This window comes from Oncorhynchus clarkii, chromosome 2, assembly GCF_045791955.1.
Source record: "Oncorhynchus clarkii lewisi isolate Uvic-CL-2024 chromosome 2, UVic_Ocla_1.0, whole genome shotgun sequence".
NCBI lineage: Eukaryota > Metazoa > Chordata > Actinopteri > Salmoniformes > Salmonidae > Oncorhynchus > Oncorhynchus clarkii.
Window position 1 is genome coordinate 14,891,621 of NC_092148.1, and position 20,820 is coordinate 14,912,440.

The 20,820-nt window shown below is 50.9% G+C and overlaps 1 protein-coding gene across 1 annotated transcript in view; it reads left to right on the forward strand.

Annotated features, from left to right (window-relative positions):
• LOC139422816 (glutamate receptor ionotropic, kainate 5-like) overlaps nucleotides 1–20,217 on the forward strand; it is a 36,133-nt gene extending 15,916 nt beyond the window's left edge. The window contains exons 8-20 of the mRNA XM_071174201.1: nucleotides 3,225–3,383; nucleotides 3,707–3,859; nucleotides 5,877–5,981; nucleotides 6,657–6,764; nucleotides 8,105–8,308; nucleotides 8,861–8,974; nucleotides 9,344–9,453; nucleotides 9,863–10,036; nucleotides 10,560–10,725; nucleotides 16,654–16,879; nucleotides 17,689–17,817; nucleotides 18,025–18,146; nucleotides 19,440–20,217. Coding sequence (XP_071030302.1) covers nucleotides 3,225–3,383; nucleotides 3,707–3,859; nucleotides 5,877–5,981; nucleotides 6,657–6,764; nucleotides 8,105–8,308; nucleotides 8,861–8,974; nucleotides 9,344–9,453; nucleotides 9,863–10,036; nucleotides 10,560–10,725; nucleotides 16,654–16,879; nucleotides 17,689–17,817; nucleotides 18,025–18,146; nucleotides 19,440–20,066 — 2,397 coding nt within the window. The 3' untranslated portion in view covers nucleotides 20,067–20,217. The remainder of the gene's footprint in view (nucleotides 1–3,224; nucleotides 3,384–3,706; nucleotides 3,860–5,876; nucleotides 5,982–6,656; nucleotides 6,765–8,104; nucleotides 8,309–8,860; nucleotides 8,975–9,343; nucleotides 9,454–9,862; nucleotides 10,037–10,559; nucleotides 10,726–16,653; nucleotides 16,880–17,688; nucleotides 17,818–18,024; nucleotides 18,147–19,439) is intronic.
• Nucleotides 20,218–20,820: the final 603 nt, after the last annotated feature.

Genomic DNA, 20,820 nt, shown 5'->3' on the forward strand with positions numbered 1-20,820 from the left:
GAAAGGTGCCACATTGAAAGTCACTGAAAAAAGCTCTTCAGTAAGGCCGTTCTACTGCCAATGTTTTTCTATGGAGATTGCATGGCTGTGTGCCCCGATATTATACACCTGTCAGCAATGGGTGTGGCTGAAATATATATAGTATATATAATGTATGAAAAAATAGGAGTTTACATGTTTTTATATAATTGAGGTTAAAGGTAACTTCTTTTTTTGTATTACTAAGTCTGTCAATCATATCAAATGTATAATTTAAGTCAGCTGCTAAAATAATAGTTCCTTTCTGGATTTAATCTAGTAGCGCTTAAATTCTATCAAAAAACACCAGATTTGCTCTTGGTGGGATATACAGTACAATGAAGTCAATGTGTATTTTTCACCATGTAAGGTAGAAGGGGAAATGGTGTATTCTTATTTATCAGGATGCCTACATCCCTGCTGTTACTACAGTAGGTGGGAGCATAAGCTTCTCCAACTCTTCTTTAAATGTTCAATTTCTCCTTTTAACATGTTTTACTCTTTCAAGAAAACCACATCTGATGACAATATTTTGAAGTGTTCGAGAACCATATGCTTTTACCCCCATCATTCCATGTGATAAATTGGATTTTGTTGGCCATGTATAGACTCAAAGTTAACTGTTTCGTCTATCATTGAAGAACCAAGTAAAACATTTTAGCAGACATGACATATGATGGCAGTAGGCCTTCCATAGAATGGAAGGATCCTAGTATAAATACAGTACATAGTTATTGTATACATTACATATATAGAGTGTGTGGGCTGAGCAGACATATAACAAAACACACACAAAAAAAACATGAAGCTCAGTACGTCATAGTACTATGCCTTTTTATATATATATATATTTTTTAGCTCTGACACCTCTCCTAATGTACCAAAAAAGCTGTGGATAATACATTGTACATACATTTAAAGAAAGACTGCCACTTAAGTACTGTGTTTGGTTTGTATTACCTTACAAATTAAATTGAAGTATAGTGGCTGGGGTGAGTGGGTCCTCTGAGAGACTGAAATGGGATGAGTGGAGGCCCCAAGCATACCTCAGAGAAGTGTCTGATGCCCTCCCAGTCACCCCCTCCCAATCCTCTGGATATAGCCCCTCTCCGTTCTCACTAACAACCACCATTAAATCTTAAAACAAGGACTAATAATGATTCAATATCCTTTTCTAATCTGTCCAGAACTCAGAACAGAAATACATTTTACAAGCCAGGAAAAAAAGGAATACAATTACATTGTATTATAATAAGTCCTTCTTTCTCTCTCCCTAACCAAATCCATCCATCCCTCTCCACCTCCCCTCCCTGTTCTCACCTCTTTACCACACCCAAGCCAAGCTTGTCCCCACCTCCCCTCCTTGTCCTCCCTTACCCACCCAGGCCAAGGTTATCCAAACCTCTGTCTTTAGCCCCCCTCCCTTCATCTCAAACACATTTACACCCCTCTATACGTGTAACTATTCTTCCATTCTCCTTCATTCACACACAACATATACCTTATGCTTCCGCACACTCATGCTCTCCCGCCCTCCTACACATATTCATATTCACCCTCCTTCACTCTCCCATTCATATGCACAGACACATACCCACACATTCACCCACTCACACCCTCTTGCCCACAAAAACACACATCCATTATTATTTACAATTGTTGACTTACATGCCATATTTCCTCTTTTATATTGTCTTTTCAGTGTCCATGTTTCTCACTGGCATTGGCTAATTATATTGTTACTTCCTAGAGAAGAACAGTTATTTGAGGACAATAGAGTCTAGATTGTATTGGGGGGAGGGGGAAGGAATATTGTCTCAATTTACGATAAGTTGGTCTGGGGCATCACTGTATGTAGCCTAGTGTACTTATTGTTTTTTTCCTGCTTCTGCCTCTCCTCAGGGCACTGGGCTCTCTTTCAACTGGAAAGGTTTCTTGCAGCCTGTTCAGGGCTTCATCAGTGCTTGTGAACTCCATTCTCTGTGTTCCCTTCCATACCTACAGTACTGCCGGGAATCAGAGTTGAGACTTGATTCATTTTATCTCCAGTGACTGTCTGATCAGATTGAATTGCTTGCGTTTTTTTCTCAGCCTAGCAGACAGGTCCTGGACGAATCAAATGGACTGGCCGTGGACCTTGATCTCTTTATAACCCTGTGCCCTCAGAATGTTGAATTTGGTCTGATAGTTCCACAGATTAAAGCTTACCAAGCGAGGGTATTTAGCGTTCTTCTACTTCACGCTGATCTGATGTCTTCGCTCCAGATCCTCCGGCAATACATCCACACTAAGCTCCTCCAATATCAGCTTGATCACATAGCTGGAAAGGTCTGCTTTTTTCTTGTCTTCTGGTAGGGACAATATTCTCATATTATTTTGTCTCTATTTGTTTTCTAGCTGATCCAGTTCATCTTCTAAAGTTTGCGCCTTTGTTTCCAGAAGGCCAATTTTATTGTTTCATCCACGCGCCCGCCCTGTATATGCATAGCTTACATGATAGAATCAACTTTTTTTAACAACAGATTGTAACTGTTGTTTGTTTTGGTGAGAACTGGATATCCTTCAGCTGTTCGTTGCTCTCATTTGCATCTCCAAGTTGTTCTTTGTCTTTTCCTTTAAGGGAAGCCATGGCTTGTTGGATTTGAGTCTCAGCTTCGTTTTACTCACAGATTGGTTCGCTGCTCACTCTGCTCACAGATTGGTTCGCTGCTCACTCTGCTCACAGATTGGTTCGCTGCTCACTCTGCTCACAGATTGGTTCGCTGCTCACTCTTCTCACAGATTGGTTCGCTGCTCACTCTGCTCACAGATTGGTATGCTGCTCACTCTCTCCCGGCTGCTTGGGGATATATTGATCTATTGATTTTAAAGGCTTAATGGAAACTATGTTGTCTGGCCTCTACATATATTCACAGTTTTGAAGGTACAAAACAGAGCTACTATCTCCCCATGCGCCAAAGGGGGTACGCGCATGCGCCTCGCTCTCTCTTCATTCAATTCAAATGGGCTTTATTGGCCTCTCTCTCACTCTTCATTCAATTCAAAGGGCTTTATTGGCATGGGAGACATATGTTTACATTGCCAAAGCAAGTGAAATAAACAGAAATGAACAGTAAACTCTGTCTCGCTCTCTGTTTCTGTTTCTGTTTCTGAGATTTCATACACATGTCACTCACCCAACTTATCCTCTCCTCACCCTCTCCCAGGACTTCCCCCTGCTGAGGCTGGATGACATAGTTGATGACCAGTCCAACATCATAGGGTTCTCCATGTTCAACACCACCCATCCATTCTACCTGGAGTTCATCAGGAGTCTCAAACTGTCCTGGAGGGAGGGCTGTGATCTCATCTACCCCGGGCCTGCGGTATGTTCTACCAGAGTGTTACATTCACACATCCCTGTGTCAGCTGGTGCATACCTTGTTTTAACTGAGAAATTGTATGTTAACAAGTGTTACTTCCTGGTGTGTTGGTATCAAATGGTCCATATGGACACTTGTCTCATTGAATTACCAAATACAGACACCAAAATGGAATAAAGTTATTACTATGTTGTGAACCATGTTACTCCTTCCTCCCTCCTGCAATTCCTTACCTACCACCCCTCTTCGCCCTCCTGCAACTCTCTTCTCCTCCTCCTGCCCATTTCTCCTTTCTTTCCCCCGTGCACCTCCTTCTCCCCCTCCAGTTGTCGTCAGCGTTGATGTTTGATGCGGTGCACGTTGTGGTGGGGGCGGTGAGGGAGCTCAACAGGAGTCAGGAGATTGGAGTCAAACCTCTCAGCTGCACCTCTCCTCAGATCTGGCAACACGGCACCAGCCTCATGAACTACTTACGCATGGTCAGTACACACACACACACACACACACACACACACACACACACACACACACACACACACACACACACACACACACACACACACACACACACACACACACACACACACACACACACACACAGTTCACTTTTATTTTGAGTCTTCATTTGAGTTGTTTGTTCTCATAACAATATATCTGACTTTTAGATACCAATAGCAGCCACACTGTTAAACAAGTCACCAGCAACTACAGCATATCAGTCCGTCACACTCCTGTCCTGCCCACCATGTCGTTCTGTTGGGTCACACTCCTGTCCTGCCACCATGTCGTTGTGTTGGGTCACACTCCTGTCCTGCCCACCATGTCGTTCTGTTGGGTCACACTCCTGTCCTGCCACCATGTCGTTGTGTTGGGTCACACTCCTGTCCTGCAACCATGTCGTTGTGTTGGGTCACACTCCTGTCCTGCCCATCATGTCGTTGTGTTGGGTCACACTCCTGTCCTGCCACCATGTCGTTGTGTTGGGTCACACTCCTGTCCTGCCCATCATGTCGTTGTGTTGGGTCACACTCCTGTCCTGCCCACCATGTCGTTCTGTTGGGTCACACTCCTGTCCTGCCCATCATGTCGTTCTGTTGGGTCACACTCCTGTCCTGCCCCCCATGTCTTTGTGTTGGGCCACACTCCTGTCCTGCCCACCATGTCGTTGTGTTGGGCCACACTCCTGTCCTGCCCACCATGTCGTTGTGTTGGGTCACACTCCTGTCCTGCCCACCATGTCGTTCTGTTGGGTCACACTCCTGTCCTGCCCACCTTGTCGTTGTGTTGGGTCACACTCCTGTCCTGCCACCATGTCGTTGTGTTGGGCCACACTCCTGTCCTGCCCACCATGTCGTTGTGTTGGGTCACACTCCTGTCCTGCCCACCATGTCGTTGTGTTGGGCCACACTCCTGTCCTGCCCACCTTGTCGTTGTGTTGGGTCACACTCCTGTCCTGCCCACCATGTCGTTCTGTTGGGTCACACTCCTGTCCTGCCCACCTTGTCGTTGTGTTGGGTCACACTCCTGTCCTGCCACCATGTCGTTGTGTTGGGCCACACTCCTGTCCTGCCCACCATGTCGTTGTGTTGGGTCACACTCCTGTCCTGCCCACCATGTCGTTGTGTTGGGTCACACTCCTGTCCTGCCCCCCATGTCGTTCTGTTGGGTCACACTCCTGTCCTGCCCACCTTGTCGTTGTGTTGGGTCACACTCCTGTCCTGCCACCATGTCGTTGTGTTGGGCCACACTCCACCATGTCGTTGTGTTGGGCCACACTCCTGTCCTGCCCACCATGTCGTTGTGTTGGGTCACACTCCTGTCCTGCCCACCATGTCGTTGTGTTGGGTCACACTCCTGTCCTGCCACCATGTCGTTGTGTTGGGTCACACTCCTGTCCTGCCACCATGTCGTTGTGTTGGGTCACACTCCTGTCCTGCCCACCATGTCGTTGTGTTGGGTCACACTCCTGTCCTGCCCACCATGTCGTTGTGTTGGATCACACTCCTGTCCTCCCCACCATGTCGTTGTACTGGGGTCCAGTGTTGTTGGTAATAGGTGGTTGTGTCACTCTGTCTGTCTGTCTTCCATCTGGCACTCCTCCTCCCTTGTTATTCTTTGTTATTTGACAAGGCTGGTTGTCTGTGTGTCTCATTGACGAGCTGTCTTCATGGCTGCCTGTGCTCCATCTCACTTTGTCTCCTCGGTACAAGCCTGTTATCTGTCTCTGTTATCAAACCACTGGGTGTGTTCCATCTTCACCACCACTCCATTCATCTTAGCTCTATCAAGCTCTGTCAGCACTGTCACATTGTGTACTAGATATGTGTAGTGTAAGTATAGTGTTCTCTCTCTTTGTCGTCTTTTTCTCTCGTACCTCTTTCTCTCTCAATTCATTCAATTCCATTAAATTCAAGTGAGCTTTATTGGCATCATAATACTATTTCTCCATCCCTCCCTCCTTCTCTCTATCTCTTTCCCTCCCTCTCTCTCTGTCAGGTGGAGTATGATGGTCTGACAGGCCACGTGGAGTTCAACAGTAAAGGACAGAGAACCAACTACACACTGAGGATTCTGGAGAAACAGCGCAGGGGTCACAGAGAGGTCAGAGGGCACTGGGAATATAGAGAAACAGAGTTTGACACAAAATGGCTTCTGTGTTGACAGTAATCCTTCATAACAGTGACATTCTAGCCTTATAATTAGAATTGGTTATGCTATGGAAGTGCTTTGTGATTCGCTAGCGACAGTATGTACTTAACGATAACACCAGCTGAGGACTAAAGACTAAATAGAACAGCAAAATCAATGGTTGTTTTTGGGTCGACATTTGTGATATGAGACTCCAAGGGGATCTCCAAAAATGTAGCACTTGTATTGTAATTAGATGGTTTTCCCTCTGAACGTTCTACATTTCAAACACAGTGAGGGTGCTGACATCTATCTACAACGCTCCTAGAAACTGTTCTTTTAGAAATGCAGCACGAGAAGAGAAAATATAGGGCTTTAGAAAAAAATGATAATTCTATCTTTAGAGCCATTACCTCCTATCTGACCCATAGAGAGATGTATGTGAACATATAGTTTATTTTCCAAAGTGCCCTTGGGCTTGTCCTCTGGATTCTAGCTCCTTCTTGTTTTACACTGTCACATGGATTTACTATACCTCCTGTATAATCACACACATCCTGCAATTATTATCCCCTCTCTCTCTCTCTCTCTCTCTCTCTCTCTCTCTCTCTCTCTCTCTCTCCATCTCTTTCTCTCTCCCTCCCTCAGATTGGTATCTGGTACTCCAACAACACACTGGCTATGAACGCCACCAGTCTGGACATCAACGTCTCGGAAACACTGGCCAACAAGACCCTCATCGTCACCACCATACTGGTGAGGTCAAACCCTTTATTATGACCACCATACTGGTGAGGTCAAACCCTTTATTATGACCACCATATTGGTGAGGTCAAACCCTTTATTGTAACCATCATACAGGTGAGGTCAAACCCTTTATTATGACCACTATACTGGTGAGGTCAAAACCTTTATTATGACCACCATACTGATGCGGTCAAACCCTTTATTATGACCAGCATATTGGTCAGGTCAAAACCTTTATTATGACCACCTTATTAGTGAGGTCAAACATTTTATTATAACCACCATTCTGATGAGGTCAAAATCTTTATTATGAGCACCCTTCTAGTGAGGTCAAACCCGTTATCATGACCACCATACTGGTGAGGTCAAAACCTTTATTATGACCACCATACTGATGAGGTCAAAATCTTTATTATGAGCACCCTTCTAGTGAGGTCAAACCCGTTATCATGACCACCATACTGGTGAGGTCAAAACATTTATTATCACCACCATACTGGTGAGGTCAAAACCTTTATTATGAGCACCCTTCTAGTGAGGTCAAACCCGTTATCATGACCACCATACTGGTGAGGTCAAAACATTTATTATGACCACCATACTGGTGAGGTCAAAACCTTTATTATGAGCACCCTTCTAGTGAGGTCAAACCCGTTATCATGACCACCATACTGGTGAGGTCAAAACCTTTATTATGACCACCATACTGATGAGGTCAAAATCTTTATTATGACCACCATATACTGAGGTTATCACCATATGTACAAAACATTAGGAATGCTCTTTCCAGGACACAGACTGACCAGGTGAATCCACTTCAGTCAGTGTAGATGAAGGGGAGGAGACAAATAATGATTTTTAAGCCTTGAGACAATTGAGAAATGGATTGTGTATGTGTGCCCATTCCGAGGTGAATGCGTAAGACAAACGATTTAAGTGCTTTTGAATGGGGTATGACAGTAGGAGACAGGCACACCAGTATGCGTTTGTCAAGAACTGCAACGCTGCTGTTTTTTCACGTTCAACAGTTTCCCGTGTGTATCAAGAATGGTCCACCACCCAAAGGACATCCAGCCAACGTGACACAACTGGGAGCATTGAGTCAACATGGCCAGAATCCCTGTGGAATGCTTTCAACACCTTGTAGAGTCTAAGCCCCGACAAATAGAGGCGGTTCTGAGGGCAAAAGGGGGTGCAACTTAATATTAGAAAGGTGTTCTTAATGTTTTTTTCACTCAGTGTATAACCTAAGGTCCTTTTAGTAAATCATATCAGTCTCCAACACATAGTAATGCCAGAGTTGTCATGCATCCCTCTGTCCCCTCCCTATCGCCTTCCTCTCTGTGCAGGAGAGCCCCTATGTGATGCGTAAGGGGAACTACCAGGAGTACCAGGGGAATGACCAGTACGAGGGCTTCTGTGTGGACATGTTGAGAGAGCTAGCAGACATCTTGAAGTGCTCCTTCAGGATTAAACTGGTGGATGATGGGCTATATGGAGCGCCTGAACCCAACGGGTCCTGGACCGGCATGGTGGGAGAGCTCATCAACAGGGTGAGCACGCACACACACACACGCACGCACACACACACACACGCGTGCGCTAATAAGGGTCTGTGTGCTTAATTAGATCACAGCATACTTCAATTACCAGAGTGTGGTCCCCATGTGCCTCTTGCCATGGTGCTGCCCTGCTCCCCACTCTCTCTTCCCTCTCTGCTCTCCTGACTGATTAAACCAGACTAATCCCATGTTCATCAATTAGGCTTTAATTTGACTGTCTGACAGGAGGTTCCATAGATGGAACAGCCAGCCAACAGTTCTGCTGCAGTAGATCTCGGACTCTATTGTCTCTCTGAAAACACAATTTTTCTCTCCGTGTATGTGTCACTCTGTCTTTCTCCCTCTGAGAGGTGGAGGGAACGCCATTGGCTCATAGGTGAATCTCCAAACCAGGGGTCTCTGACTCTGAGTGACCGAAGTGTCAGTTTGTTGTCATCTATTTCTGACTCTCCCTCTCTCTTTCTCTCTCTCTCTCTCTCTCTCTCTCTCTCTCTCTCTCTCTCTCTCTCTCTCTCTCTCTCTCTCTCTCTCTTTTTCCCACAGAAAGCAGACTTGGCAGTAGCAGGCTTCACCATCACGTCTGAGAGGGAGAAAGTCATAGACTTCTCCAAGCCCTTCATGACGCTAGGAATCAGCATCTTGTACAGAGTCCACCTGGTAAGGCAGACACACCAGAGCAGTTGGGTGTATTAGATTTACCTAACTGCTGTTTGTGCTATCCTGTTTATTTTATGGACTGTGACAATGCATTTCTTTGAGGCTATCGAGGATATCTGAATCTGATTTGGAAAGATAGAATGGATAGGTCTTATAGAGTTTATGGTTGTACATCGCACACGTTTACCGTTCAACTCTCTGAGGCTTACATTTGTTGCATTATGAACAGCTTCACATTGCAGAGATGATGTGCTGTACAGTTGCAGGGAAGAACACTGCCCCTCGGTGGTTGAAAAAGGAACTACATTCCCGCTAATGTAATAGGGCCACTCCAACCTGTCCTATCTCTCTCTCTTGTCTCTGTTTTAGGGGAGGAAACCGGGGTATTTCTCCTTCCTGGACCCCTTCTCTCCGGCTGTTTGGCTCTTCATGCTGCTCGCCTACCTGGCTGTCAGCTGTGTGCTCTTCCTGGCTGCAAGGTAAGTGCATGAAAGAGCACCACAGTAACCCAGGGCAACAGGAACAGGAAACTAGTGAGGAACTCTGGGATTGTTTGTGCATTTTGGTTGACACAATTGAATAATAATGAGTTACAGTAGCTTATATACACACCGAATTAAAATGCCTTGGTTGAGAAAAAAGGTGCTATCTAGAACCTAAAAGGGTTCTTTGGCTGTCCCCGTAGAAGAACCCTTTGAAGAAACCTTTTTGTTTCCAGGTAGAACCCTTTTGGGTTTCATGTGGAACCCTTTCCACAGAGGGTTCTACATAGAACGCAAAAGGGTTCTACCTGAAACCAAAAAGGGTTATCCTATGGGGACAGCCAAAGAACCCTTATGGAACCCTTTTTTCTAAGAGCGTTCTCCTCTCCTCCTCTCCTACTCCCAGATTGAGTCCCTATGAGTGGTACAACCCCCACCCATGTCTGCAGGGGCACAAGGACATACTGGAGAACCAGTACACCCTAGGGAACAGCCTGTGGTTCCCTGTAGGAGGCTTCATGCAGCAGGGCTCTGAGATCATGCCCCGTGCCCTGTCCACACGCTGCGTCTCAGGGGTCTGGTAAGTGTGTGTGTGTGTGTGTGTGTGTGTGTGTGTGTGTGTGTGTGTGTGTGTGTGTGTGTGTGTGTGTGTGTGTGTGTGTGTGTGTGTGTGTGTGTGTGTGTGTGTGTGTGTGTGTGTGTGTGTGTGTGTGTGTGTGTGTGTGTGTGTGTGTGTGTGTGTGTGTGTGCGTAAGTAAGTAAGTAAGTAAGTAAGTAAGTCTCAGTCTGTATTTCTGAGTTAATGGCTCTCTGTCACCCTCTCCTCTCTCATTTCTCTCCATGTCTGTGATTCTGTCAAACTCTATTTTCTCGGACTCTCTCTCTCCGCCTCTCTCTCTCTCTCTCTCTGTCTGTCTCTCTCTGCATCTCTCTCTCTCTCTGTGTCTCTCTCTGCGTCACTCTCTGCATTTGTCTCCCTCTCTGTCTCTCTCTGACAGTCTCACTTCTCCCATTCTTTCCCCTTAGTCCTACCTCCCTTTCCCTCTCTCTATCCCCCCTCTCCTTCTCTTACTCTCTCTAACTCTGTCTCTCTCTTCTCCCAGGTGGATGTTTACTCTGATCATCATCTCCTCCTACACGGCCAACCTGGCAGCCTTCCTGACCGTCCAGAGGATGGAGGTGCCCATCGAGTCTCCTGACGACCTGGCCGACCAGACCAACATCGAGTATGGCACTATCCACGGGGGGAGCACCATGACTTTCTTCATGGTACGGCCCGACGCTGGCCCTGGCGGGCGTATGTAGAACTTTAAATGGAGAACGACTGGTAGGGAGGTGTGTGTGTGTGTGCTGTTGTTCTAGTATTTGCCGACCTGTCTCAGATTGCTCCTATTTGTATGTGTGTGTATGGTGAAGTGTGTATGTGTTTGAGCACAGTGTGTGAGTGTAGTTGTTTCCCTATTTTCTGGCATGTCTCTGAGCTCCTGTTGTGTTCTTTGTGGCTGTTAGTGTTAAGTGGCTGAGTGTCAGTGTTTGCTTATGTAAGAGCTGCTGGCATCTGTGTCGGCATCTGTGTTTGTCAGTGTGTTTGGACTGTGTGTTTGAGTGTGCATGTGTGTTGGTGAGTAAATCTTTAGGCGTGTGTGTGTTCATTGTGCTTACCCAGACCTCCCTTGATGCTGCATCATCCCTCTCTCCACCTACCTCTTAACTGTACACACTACCAAAGAGTCCTTCACATCCAACCCATTTTACATCTCACCTGTTTTGTTGTTTTGTTGCATATACAATACTGTATCTAAATGGTTGCTGTTACCTTGACTCTGTGTCTATGCTGTTCCTTAGCATGACATATTGAATGTACCACCTTGCTTTTGATTCAGCTGCAGCTGGATAAAGGATAATGCATCTGTTTAATTATGAGGAAATATGAGGAAATTTATATATCTCTCTTTTCCTACCCCTCCATCTCTATCCCTTCTCCCCCTCCCTTCTCCTCCCTCCCCTTTCCCTTTCCCACCCCTCCATCTCTATCCCTTCTCCCCCTCCCTTCTCCTCCCTCCCCTTTCCCTTTCCCACCCCTCCATCTCTATCCCTTCTCCCCCCCCCCTCCCTTCTCCCCCCTCCCGTCTCCCCCCTCCCCTTTTCCTTTCCTACCCCTCCATCTCTATCCCTTCTCCCCCTCCCTTCTCCTCCCTCCCCTTTCCCTTTCCCACCCCTCCATCTCTATCCCTTCTCCTCTCTCCCCTTTCCCTTTCCCACCCCTCCATCTCTATCCCTTCTCCCCCTCCCTTCTCCTCCCTCCCCTTTCCCTTTCCCACCCCTCCATCTCTATCCCTTCTCCTCCCTCCCCTTTCCCTTTCCCACCCCTCCATCTCTATCCCTTCTCCTCCCTCCCCTTTCCCTTTCCCACCCCTCCATCTCTATCCCTTCTCCCCCTCCCTTCTCCCCCTCCCTTCTCCTCCCTCCCCTTTCCCTTTCCCACCCCTCCATCTCTATCCCTTCTCCCCCTCCCTTCTCCTCCCTCCCCTTTCCCTTTCCCACCCCTCCATCTCTATCCCTTCTCCCCCTCCCTTCTCCTCCCTCCCCTTTCCCACCCCTCCATCTCTACCCCTTCTCCCCCTCCCTTCTCCCCCCTCCCTTCTCCTCCCTCCCCTTTCCCTTTCCCACCCCTCCATCTCTATCCCTTCTCCCCCTCCCTTCTCCCCCCTCCCTTCTCCTCCCTCCCCTTTCCCTTTCCCACCCCTCCATCTCTATCCCTTCTCCCCCTCCCTTCTCCTCCCTCCCCTTTCCCTTTCCCACCCCTCCATCTCTATCCCTTCTCCCCCTCCCTTCTCCCCCTCCCGTCTCCCCCCTCCCCTTTTCCTTTCCCACACCTCCATCTCTATCCCTTCTCCCCCTCCCTTCTCCTCCCTCCCCTTTCCCTTTCCCACCCCTCCATCTCTATCCCTTCTCCTCTCTCCCCTTTCCCTTTCCCACCCCTCCATCTCTATCCCTTCTCCCCCTCCCTTCTCCTCCCTCCCCTTTCCCTTTCCCACCCCTCCATCTCTATCCCTTCTCCTCCCTCCCCTTTCCCTTTCCCACCCCTCCATCTCTATCCCTTCTCCTCCCTCCCCTTTCCCTTTCCCTCCATCTCTATCCCTTCTCCCCCTCCCTTCTCCCCCTCCCTTCTCCTCCCTCCCCTTTCCCTTTCCCACCCCTCCATCTCTATCCCTTCTCCCCCTCCCTTCTCCTCCCTCCCCTTTCCCTTTCCCACCCCTCCATCTCTATCCCTTCTCCCCCTCCCTTCTCCTCCCTCCCCTTTCCCACCCCTCCATCTCTATCCCTTCTCCCCCTCCCTTCTCCCCCCTCCCTTCTCCTCCCTCCCCTTTCCCTTTCCCACCCCTCCATCTCTATCCCTTCTCCCCCTCCCTTCTCCCCCTCCCTTCTCCTCCCTCCCCTTTCCCTTTCCCACCCCTCCATCTCTATCCCTTCTCCCCCTCCCTTCTCCTCCCTCCCCTTTCCCTTTCCCACCCCTCCATCTCTATCCCTTCTCCCCCTCCCTTCTCCTCCCTCCCCTTTCCCTTTCCCTTTCCCACCCCTCCATCTCTATCCCTTCTCCCTCTCCCTTCTCCCCCCTCCCTTCTCCTCCCTCCCCTTTCCCACCCCTCCATCTCTATCCCTTCTCCCCCTCCCTTCTCCCCCCTCCCTTCTCCTCCCTCCCCTTTCCCACCCCTCCATCTCTATCCCTTCTCCCCCTCCCTTCTCCTCCCTCCCCTTTCCCTTTCCCACCCCTCCATCTCTATCCCTTCTCCCTCTCCCTTCTCCCCCCTCCCTTCTCCTCCCTCCCCTTTCCCACCCCTCCATCTCTATCCCTTCTCCCCCTCCCTTCTCCCCCCTCCCTTCTCCTCCCTCCCCTTTCCCACCCCTCCATCTTTATCCCTTCTCCCCCTCCCTTCTCCCCCTCCCTTCTCCTCCCTCCCCTTTCCCTTTCCCACCCCTCCATCTCTATCCCTTCTCCCCCTCCCTTCTCCTCCCTCCCCTTTCCCTTTCCCACCCCTCCATCTCTATCCCTTCTCCCCCTCCCTTCTCCCCCCTCCATTCTCCTCCCTCCCCTTTCCCTTTCCCACCCCTCCATCTCTATCCCTTCTCCCTCTCCCTTCTCCCCCCTCCCTTCTCCTCCCTCCCCTTTCCCACCCCTCCATCTCTATCCCTTCTCCCCCTCCCTTCTCCCCCCTCCCTTCTCCTCCCTCCCCTTTCCCACCCCTCCATCTTTATCCCTTCTCCCCCTCCCTTCTCCCCCTCCCTTCTCCTCCCTCCCCTTTCCCTTTCCCACCCCTCCATCTCTATCCCTTCTCCCCCTCCCTTCTCCTCCCTCCCCTTTCCCTTTCCCACCCCTCCATCTCTATCCCTTCTCCCCCTCCCTCTCCCCCCTCCATTCTCCTCCCTCCCCTTTCCCTTTCCCACCCCTCCATCTCTATCCCTTCTCCCCCTCCCTTCTCACTCCTCCCCTTTCCCTTTCCCACCCCTCCATCTCTATCCCTTCTCCCCCTCCCTTCTCCCCCTCCCTTCCCCCCTCCCCTTTCCCTTTCCCACCCCTCCATCTCTATCCCTTCTCCCCCTCCCTTCTCCCCCTCCCTTCTCCTCCCTCCCCTTTCCCTTTCCCACCCCTCCATCTCTATCCCGTCTCCCCCTCCCTTCTCCTCCCTCCCCTTTACCACCCCTCCATCTCTATCCCGTCTCCCCCTCCCTTCTTCTCCCTCCCCTTTCCCACCCCTCCATCTCTATCCCGTCTCCCCCTCCCTTCTCCTCCCTCCCCTTTCCCACCCCTCCATCTCTATCCCGTCTCCCCCTCCCTTCTTCTCCCTCCCCTTTCCCTTTCCCTTTCCCACCCCTCCATCTTTATCCCTTCTCCCCCTCCCTTCTCCCCCTCCCTTCTCCCCCTCCCTTCTCCCCCCTCCCTTCTTCTCCATTTCCCTTTCCCACCCCTCCATCTCTATCCCTTCTCCCCCTCCCTTCTCCCCCCTCCCCTTTCCCTTTCCCACCCCTCCATCTCTATCCCTTCTCCCCTCCCTTCTCCCCCTCCCTTCTCCTCCCTCCCCTTTCCCTTTCCCACCCCTCCATCTCTATCCCTCTCCCCCTCCCTCTCCTCCCTCCCCTTTCCCTTTCCCACCCCTCCATCTCTATCCCTTCCCCCTCCCTTCTCCTCCCTCCCCTTTCCCTTTCCCTTCTCCCCCTCCCTTCTCCCCCCTCCCTTCTCCTCCCTCCCCTTTCCCACCCCTCCATCTCTATCCCTTCTCCCCCTCCCTTCTCCCCCCTCCCTTCTCCTCCCTCCCCTTTCCCACCCCTCCATCTTTATCCCTTCTCCCCCTCCCTTCTCCCCCTCCCTTCTCCTCCCTCCCCTTTCCCTTTCCCACCCTCCATCTCTATCCCTTCTCCCCCTCCCTTCTCCCCCTCCCTTCTCCTCCCTCCCCTTTCCCTTTCCCACCCCTCCATCTCTATCCCTTCTCCCCCTCCCTTCTCCTCCCTCCCCTTTCCCTTTCCCACCCCTCCATCTCTATCCCTTCTCCCCCTCCCTTCTCCCCCTCCCTTCTCCTCCCTCCCCTTTCCTTTTCCCACCCTCCATCTCTATCCCTTCTCCCCCTCCCTTCTCCCCCTCCCTTCTCCTCCCTCCCCTTTCCCTTTCCCACCGCTCCATCTCTATCCCTTCTCCCCCTCCCTTCTCCTCCCTCCCCTTTCCCTTTCCCACCCCTCCATCTCTATCCCTTCTCCCCCTCCCTTCTCCCCCCTCCCTTCTCCTCCCTCTCCTTTCCCACCCCTCCATCTTTATCCCTTCTCCCCCTCCCTTCTTCTCCCCCCTCCCTTCTCCTCCCTCCCCTTTCCCACCCCTCCATCTCTATCCCTTCTCCCCCTCCCTTCTCCCTCCTCCTTTCTCATCCCTCCCCTTTCCCACCCCTCCATCTCTATCCCTTCTCCCCCTCCCTTCTCCTCCCTCCCCTTTCCCTTTCCCACCCCTCCATCTCTATCCCTTCTCCCCCCTCCCTTCTCCTCCCTCCCCTTTCCCACCCCTCCATCTCTATCCCTTCTCCCCCTCCCTTCTTCTCCATTTCCCTTTCCCACCCCTCCATCTCTATCCCTTCTCCCCCCTCCCTTCTCCTCCCTCCCCTTTCCCACCCCTCCATCTCTATCCCTTCTCCCCCTCCCTTCTTCTCCATTTCCCTTTCCCACCCCTCCATCTCTATCCCTTCTCCCCCCTCCCTTCTCCTCCCTCCCCTTTCCCACCCCTCCATCTCTATCCCTTCTCCCCCTCCCTTCTTCTCCATTTCCCTTTCCCACCCCTCCATCTCTATCCCTTCTCCCCTCCCTTCTCCTCCCTCCCCTTTCCCTTTCCCACCCCTCCATCTCTATCCCTTCTCCCCCTCCCTTCTCCCCCCTCCCTTCTCCTCCCTCCCCTTTCCCTTTCCCACCCCTCAATCTCTATCCCTTCCCCCCCTCCCTTCTCCTCCCTCCCCTTTCCCACCCCTCCATCTCTATCCCTTCTCCCCCTCCCTTCTCCCCCCTCCCTTCTCCTCCCTCCCCTTTCCCTTTCCCAGCCCTCCATCTCTATACCTTCTCCCCCCTCCCTTCTCCTCCCTCCCCTTTCCCACCCCTCCATCTCTATCCCTTCTCCCCCCTCCCTTCTCCTCCCTCCCCTTTCCCACCCCTCCATCTCTATCCCTTCTCCCCCTCCCTTCTTCTCCATTTCCCTTTCCCACCCCTCCATCTCTATCCCTTCTCCCCCTCCCTTCTCCTCCCTCCCCTTTCCCTTTCCCACCCCTCCATCTCTATCCCTTCTCCCCCTCCCTTCTCCTCCCTCCCTTCTCTTCCCTCCCCTTTCCCTTTCCCACCCCTCCATCTCTATCCCTTCTCCCCCTCCCTTCTCCCCCCTCCCTTCTCCTCCCTCCCCTTTCCCTTTCCCACCCCTCCATCTCTATCCCTTCTCCCCCTCCCTTCTCCCCCCTCCCTTCTCCTCCCTCCCCTTTCCCTTTCCCACCCCTCCATCTCTATCCCTTCTCCCCCTCCCTTCTCCTCCCTCCCCTTTCCCTTTCCCTTTCCCACCCCTCCATCTCTATCCCTTCTCCCCCTCCCTTCTCCCCCCTCCCTTCTCCTCCCTCCCCTTTCCTTTTCCCACCCCTCCGTCTCTTTCCTCCACCCCCCCACCTCCCTCCCTCCCTCCAGAACTCGCGCTACCAGACATACCAGCGCATGTGGAACTACATGCACTCCAAGCAGCCCAGTGTGTTTGTGAAGAGCACAGAGGAGGGCATTGCCCGCGTGGTCAACTCTAAATATGCCTTCCTCCTGGAGAGCACCATGAATGAGTACTACCGCAAACTCAACTGTAACCTCACCCAGATAGGTGGTCTGCTGGACACCAAGGGCTACGGCATCGGCATGCCACTGGGTGAGAGAGGGATGGAGGTATGGGGGAGCGAGGGATGGAGGGAGGTATGGGGAGAGAAAGGGATGGGGGGGGAGGGAGGGAGGTATGGGGTCAGAGGGATGGAAGGAGGTATGGGGAGAGAGAGAGGGATGGAGGGATGTATGGTGGGAGAGAAAGGGATGGGGGAGGGAGGAATGGAGGGAGGGAGGTATGGGGTCAGAGGGATGGAAGGAGGTATGGGGAGAGAGAGAGGGATGGAGGGATGTATGGTGGGAGAGAGGGATGGAGGAGGGAGGTATGGGGAGAGAGGGATGATGGAGGGAGGTATGTGGGGAGAGAGGGCTAGAGGGAGGGAGGTATGGGGAGAGAGGGCTAGAGGGAGGGAGGTATAGGAGGATAAAGGGATGGAAGGGGAGGTATGGGGGAGAGATGGATGGAGGGAGGTATGTGGGGTGAAATGGGAGAGAGGGATGGAGGGAGGGAGGTATGGGGAGAGATTGATGGAGGGAGGTATGTGGGGAGAAATGGGAGAGAGGGATGGATTGAGGGAGGTATTCGGGAGAGATGGATGGGAAAGAGGAGAGATGGAGAGATGGGAAAGAGGAGACATGAGAAGAGATGGGAAAGAGGAGAGATGGCAAAGAGAGGAGAGATTGGGTGAGAATGGTGGTGAAATGGAGGGAGGATGGGAGACAAGGAGAGACGGGGGAGTGGTACAACCCACAACATCTGGATGAGAAGGGGAGGAGACCACAAGCCTTTTAATTCCTCTTCCTCTCCATCTTTAATACCCTCTTTCTCCTCCTCCCTCTTTCCTTTTGTCCTCCCAGGATCTCCATTCAGAGAGGAGATCACTATGGCCATCCTGCACCTGCAGGAAAACAACAGGCTGGAGATCCTGAAGAGGAGGTGGTGGGAGGGAGGACAGTGCCCTAAAGAGGAGGACCACAGAGCCAAGGGTCAGTACACTACTCTGTTTCCAGTGTCTTTGCAGCTTTGTATCTCAACTATTGTCTAAGTGTTCTGAATGTACGAATGTACTGTAAGATGGGAGATTACCAGGGTCTGTGGTTTTGTGTGTGTGTAACTGTTCTTGTGTCATATCAGGGGCATATTGGTGGTACTGTATGTGTGTGTGCATTAACCATCATGTCTCTCCTCCACAGGTCTGGGCATGGAGAACATTGGGGGTATCTTCGTGGTGTTGATCTGTGGCCTCATCATTGCTGTGTTCGTGGCCATCATGGAGTTTGTGTGGTCGACACGCTGCTCTTCAGAGACAGACGAGGTACGCCCTCAATCCTGCCCTCGCCGACACCACAGACTCACCCCAGTAGGTCCCCATGGCAACACACCAACCCTTACTCCCCATCCTCTGTCGTGCAGCGTGTGTGTGTTTGTTGGGCCGCCTCTGGAACTGTGTGTGTTTGAATATGTGTTCGTCGGGCTGCTTCTAGCACCATTTGTGTGTGTGTGTGTTAATCAGTGTGTCTAGCCTGTGTGTTTCACTGTTGGGTTTGCTATGTATTGTGCATGGATGATGAGGGTTGCTATTTTTACAACTGAACCTCAAATGAAGCAGGACAGATTTCTCCTGTAAGCAGGTCAGGGTCCAGTCACATGTTGTGATGTTGTGTGAACATACTTGTGTTGGCATGCTATAGTACTAGCGTTGGTGTGTGATCGCGGGAGGGTATTTTGACTGTGATCAGAAAGTGTTCGTGTTTAGTACAGGGTATGGATAAGCCAATATTGTGATGCCAATATTTGCTTGCATAAGAAGCAGTGTGTAATGATTTCCCTGGCATTAAATGTCATGATCTATCTTCTTTTACATGCCTCACATGCTGGTACTCTTCGTTTCCATTCCTGGATCACTCATCTCTCTGTGTGTCTGCCACCCCCGTCATTCTGTCAATCAGTGTCTGTTTTCTGATAATGAATACTGTTTCTGTTTGTGTAAGAGTATTATTCATCATTGTTATGATTTTGTAGATTAGAATATTCCATAATGACTATGTCTATGTGTCCTTGGTGCATTTTGTTGGAACGTTTTGTGCAAGTGTGTGATGCTGTTGGAATGTTAAGAGGTGTGTGTGTGTCTGTTTGTGTGTGTGTTGTTTGTCTACATGCACCTCAGTTTGCTGGCCTGCCTGTTTGTTCATAGTTCATTATGCACCATTATGTATTATGTGTAATGTGTAATGAACACAATTTGTTCTGCTCAGTTGGTAATTTGTATGGATTGTATTAACTCTCTCTGCTCTTTGGATATTCTCCAACCTCTATCCATCTCTACACCTCCCCTCATTATCTCCAAATCATTTCTATTCATTAACATTTTCATTGCCATCCCCCCATTTCTACCTTTCTATTCCCTCATTCGGTTCTCCTCTCCTCCTACCATCTCTTTTACTCCACCTCCACCCTGTTTCTGCTTTCCTTCTCTTTTTTCCCCCTCTATCTCTCTCCCTTTGCCTTCCCTCTTTTCCCCCTGTCTGTCTACTTTGCTTTTGTGGCCCCCTATCTCTCCCTATGCTCCCCTTCCCGTCGTCCCTCTCTCTCTCCTCTGTCCTCTCAGGTGTCTGTCTGTCAGGAGATGCTCACCGAGTTCCGAAACGCTGTCTCCTGTAAGAAGAGTTCCCGTTCCCGTCGTCGCCGCCCCCTGGGCAACTCTGCGGCCCTCCGCCACCCCACCCGCATCGCCCTGGGGGCCCAGCGGCCACTCCGCCTCGTACGGGAGATGCGCCTCAGCAACGGCAAGCTCTACAGCGGCTCGGGACCCCTGACTGGTGGAGCAGGGGGGCCAGGAGGGGGTGTAGGGGCTGAGGGAGGTCCCTCAGACATGGGCCCCGGGCCTCAGCGACTCCTGGAGGACCCTCTGGGGGCCAACACCACCTCTCCTCACCCGCCCCAGCCGCAGGCCGCCATGGCGCTCCCTCGCAGCTGCACGCACGTCAGGATCTGCCACGAGTGCAGGAGGATCCAGAGCCTGAGGTCAGGGATGGGGTCCACGAGGATCCCCCCCTCATCTGCACCCTTGCCCCGCCTGCCCCCTCCTCCTCCCCCCTCCTCCTCCAACACAGACAGCGAGGGGGGAGGTGGGTCCAGCCCCCGGCGGCTCCCCCACAGCACCCCTGCACCCTGCCTACCTATACCACCCCCACAGAGCATCATCGACACAGACCTTCTGGGGAAGCAGGACTAAGACTGACAAACTAGGAGGGGCTGGAGGGTATATGTGGGGGCAAGTTAACGGTGACTTAACTGATGTTTTGACCTGCTCAGTGACACACTATTATGTGACCCTCTGTACATTGGCCTCCAGGAGGGAACTACAGGGAGAGAAGGAGGGAGAAAGAGAGAGAGAGAATTAGAGGGCTCAAAGACATTGTGAGACGTGTGATGAAGCAATGAAAAGGATATATTTGCACAGATACCAAAAGACACACCCATACAGAAGGAGAAAGAAGGAGAGACTTCCTTTGCTCTCCAGTGCGCTGCCCAGCTGGGTCTGATGTTAGCCCAGTCTGTTCACAGAACCATGCTCCACTATGTTCTGGCTTTGTGATTTACCTGAAGATGGCTGCTCGGTTCTTATCTTGACTTACCAGTGGATCAATCAGGACTGAGCTACACTGGATAAAGCAGCCAGGTAACGCACATCATTTGATGCCAGACCTACTGGTTTCTCTGTTAGTCTCTCTCTGTTCTCCCCGCTCTCTATCTCCATCTCTCTCTCTCTTTCCCTTTCCATGGTACCACAGACTCATCTAGAGCGTCCAGCTCTTCCTCTCTGGACAGTGACCACTGGAGGAGGAGTCCACATCGATCCTGGAGGACCTTTAATCTATGTAACATACAACATACAACACATACAATGTGTAACATACAACAGAAGACTTCAAAACTGACTCAGAGAATTATATGATTTTCCAGATTTTTTTGTTGTTGTCTTTGTC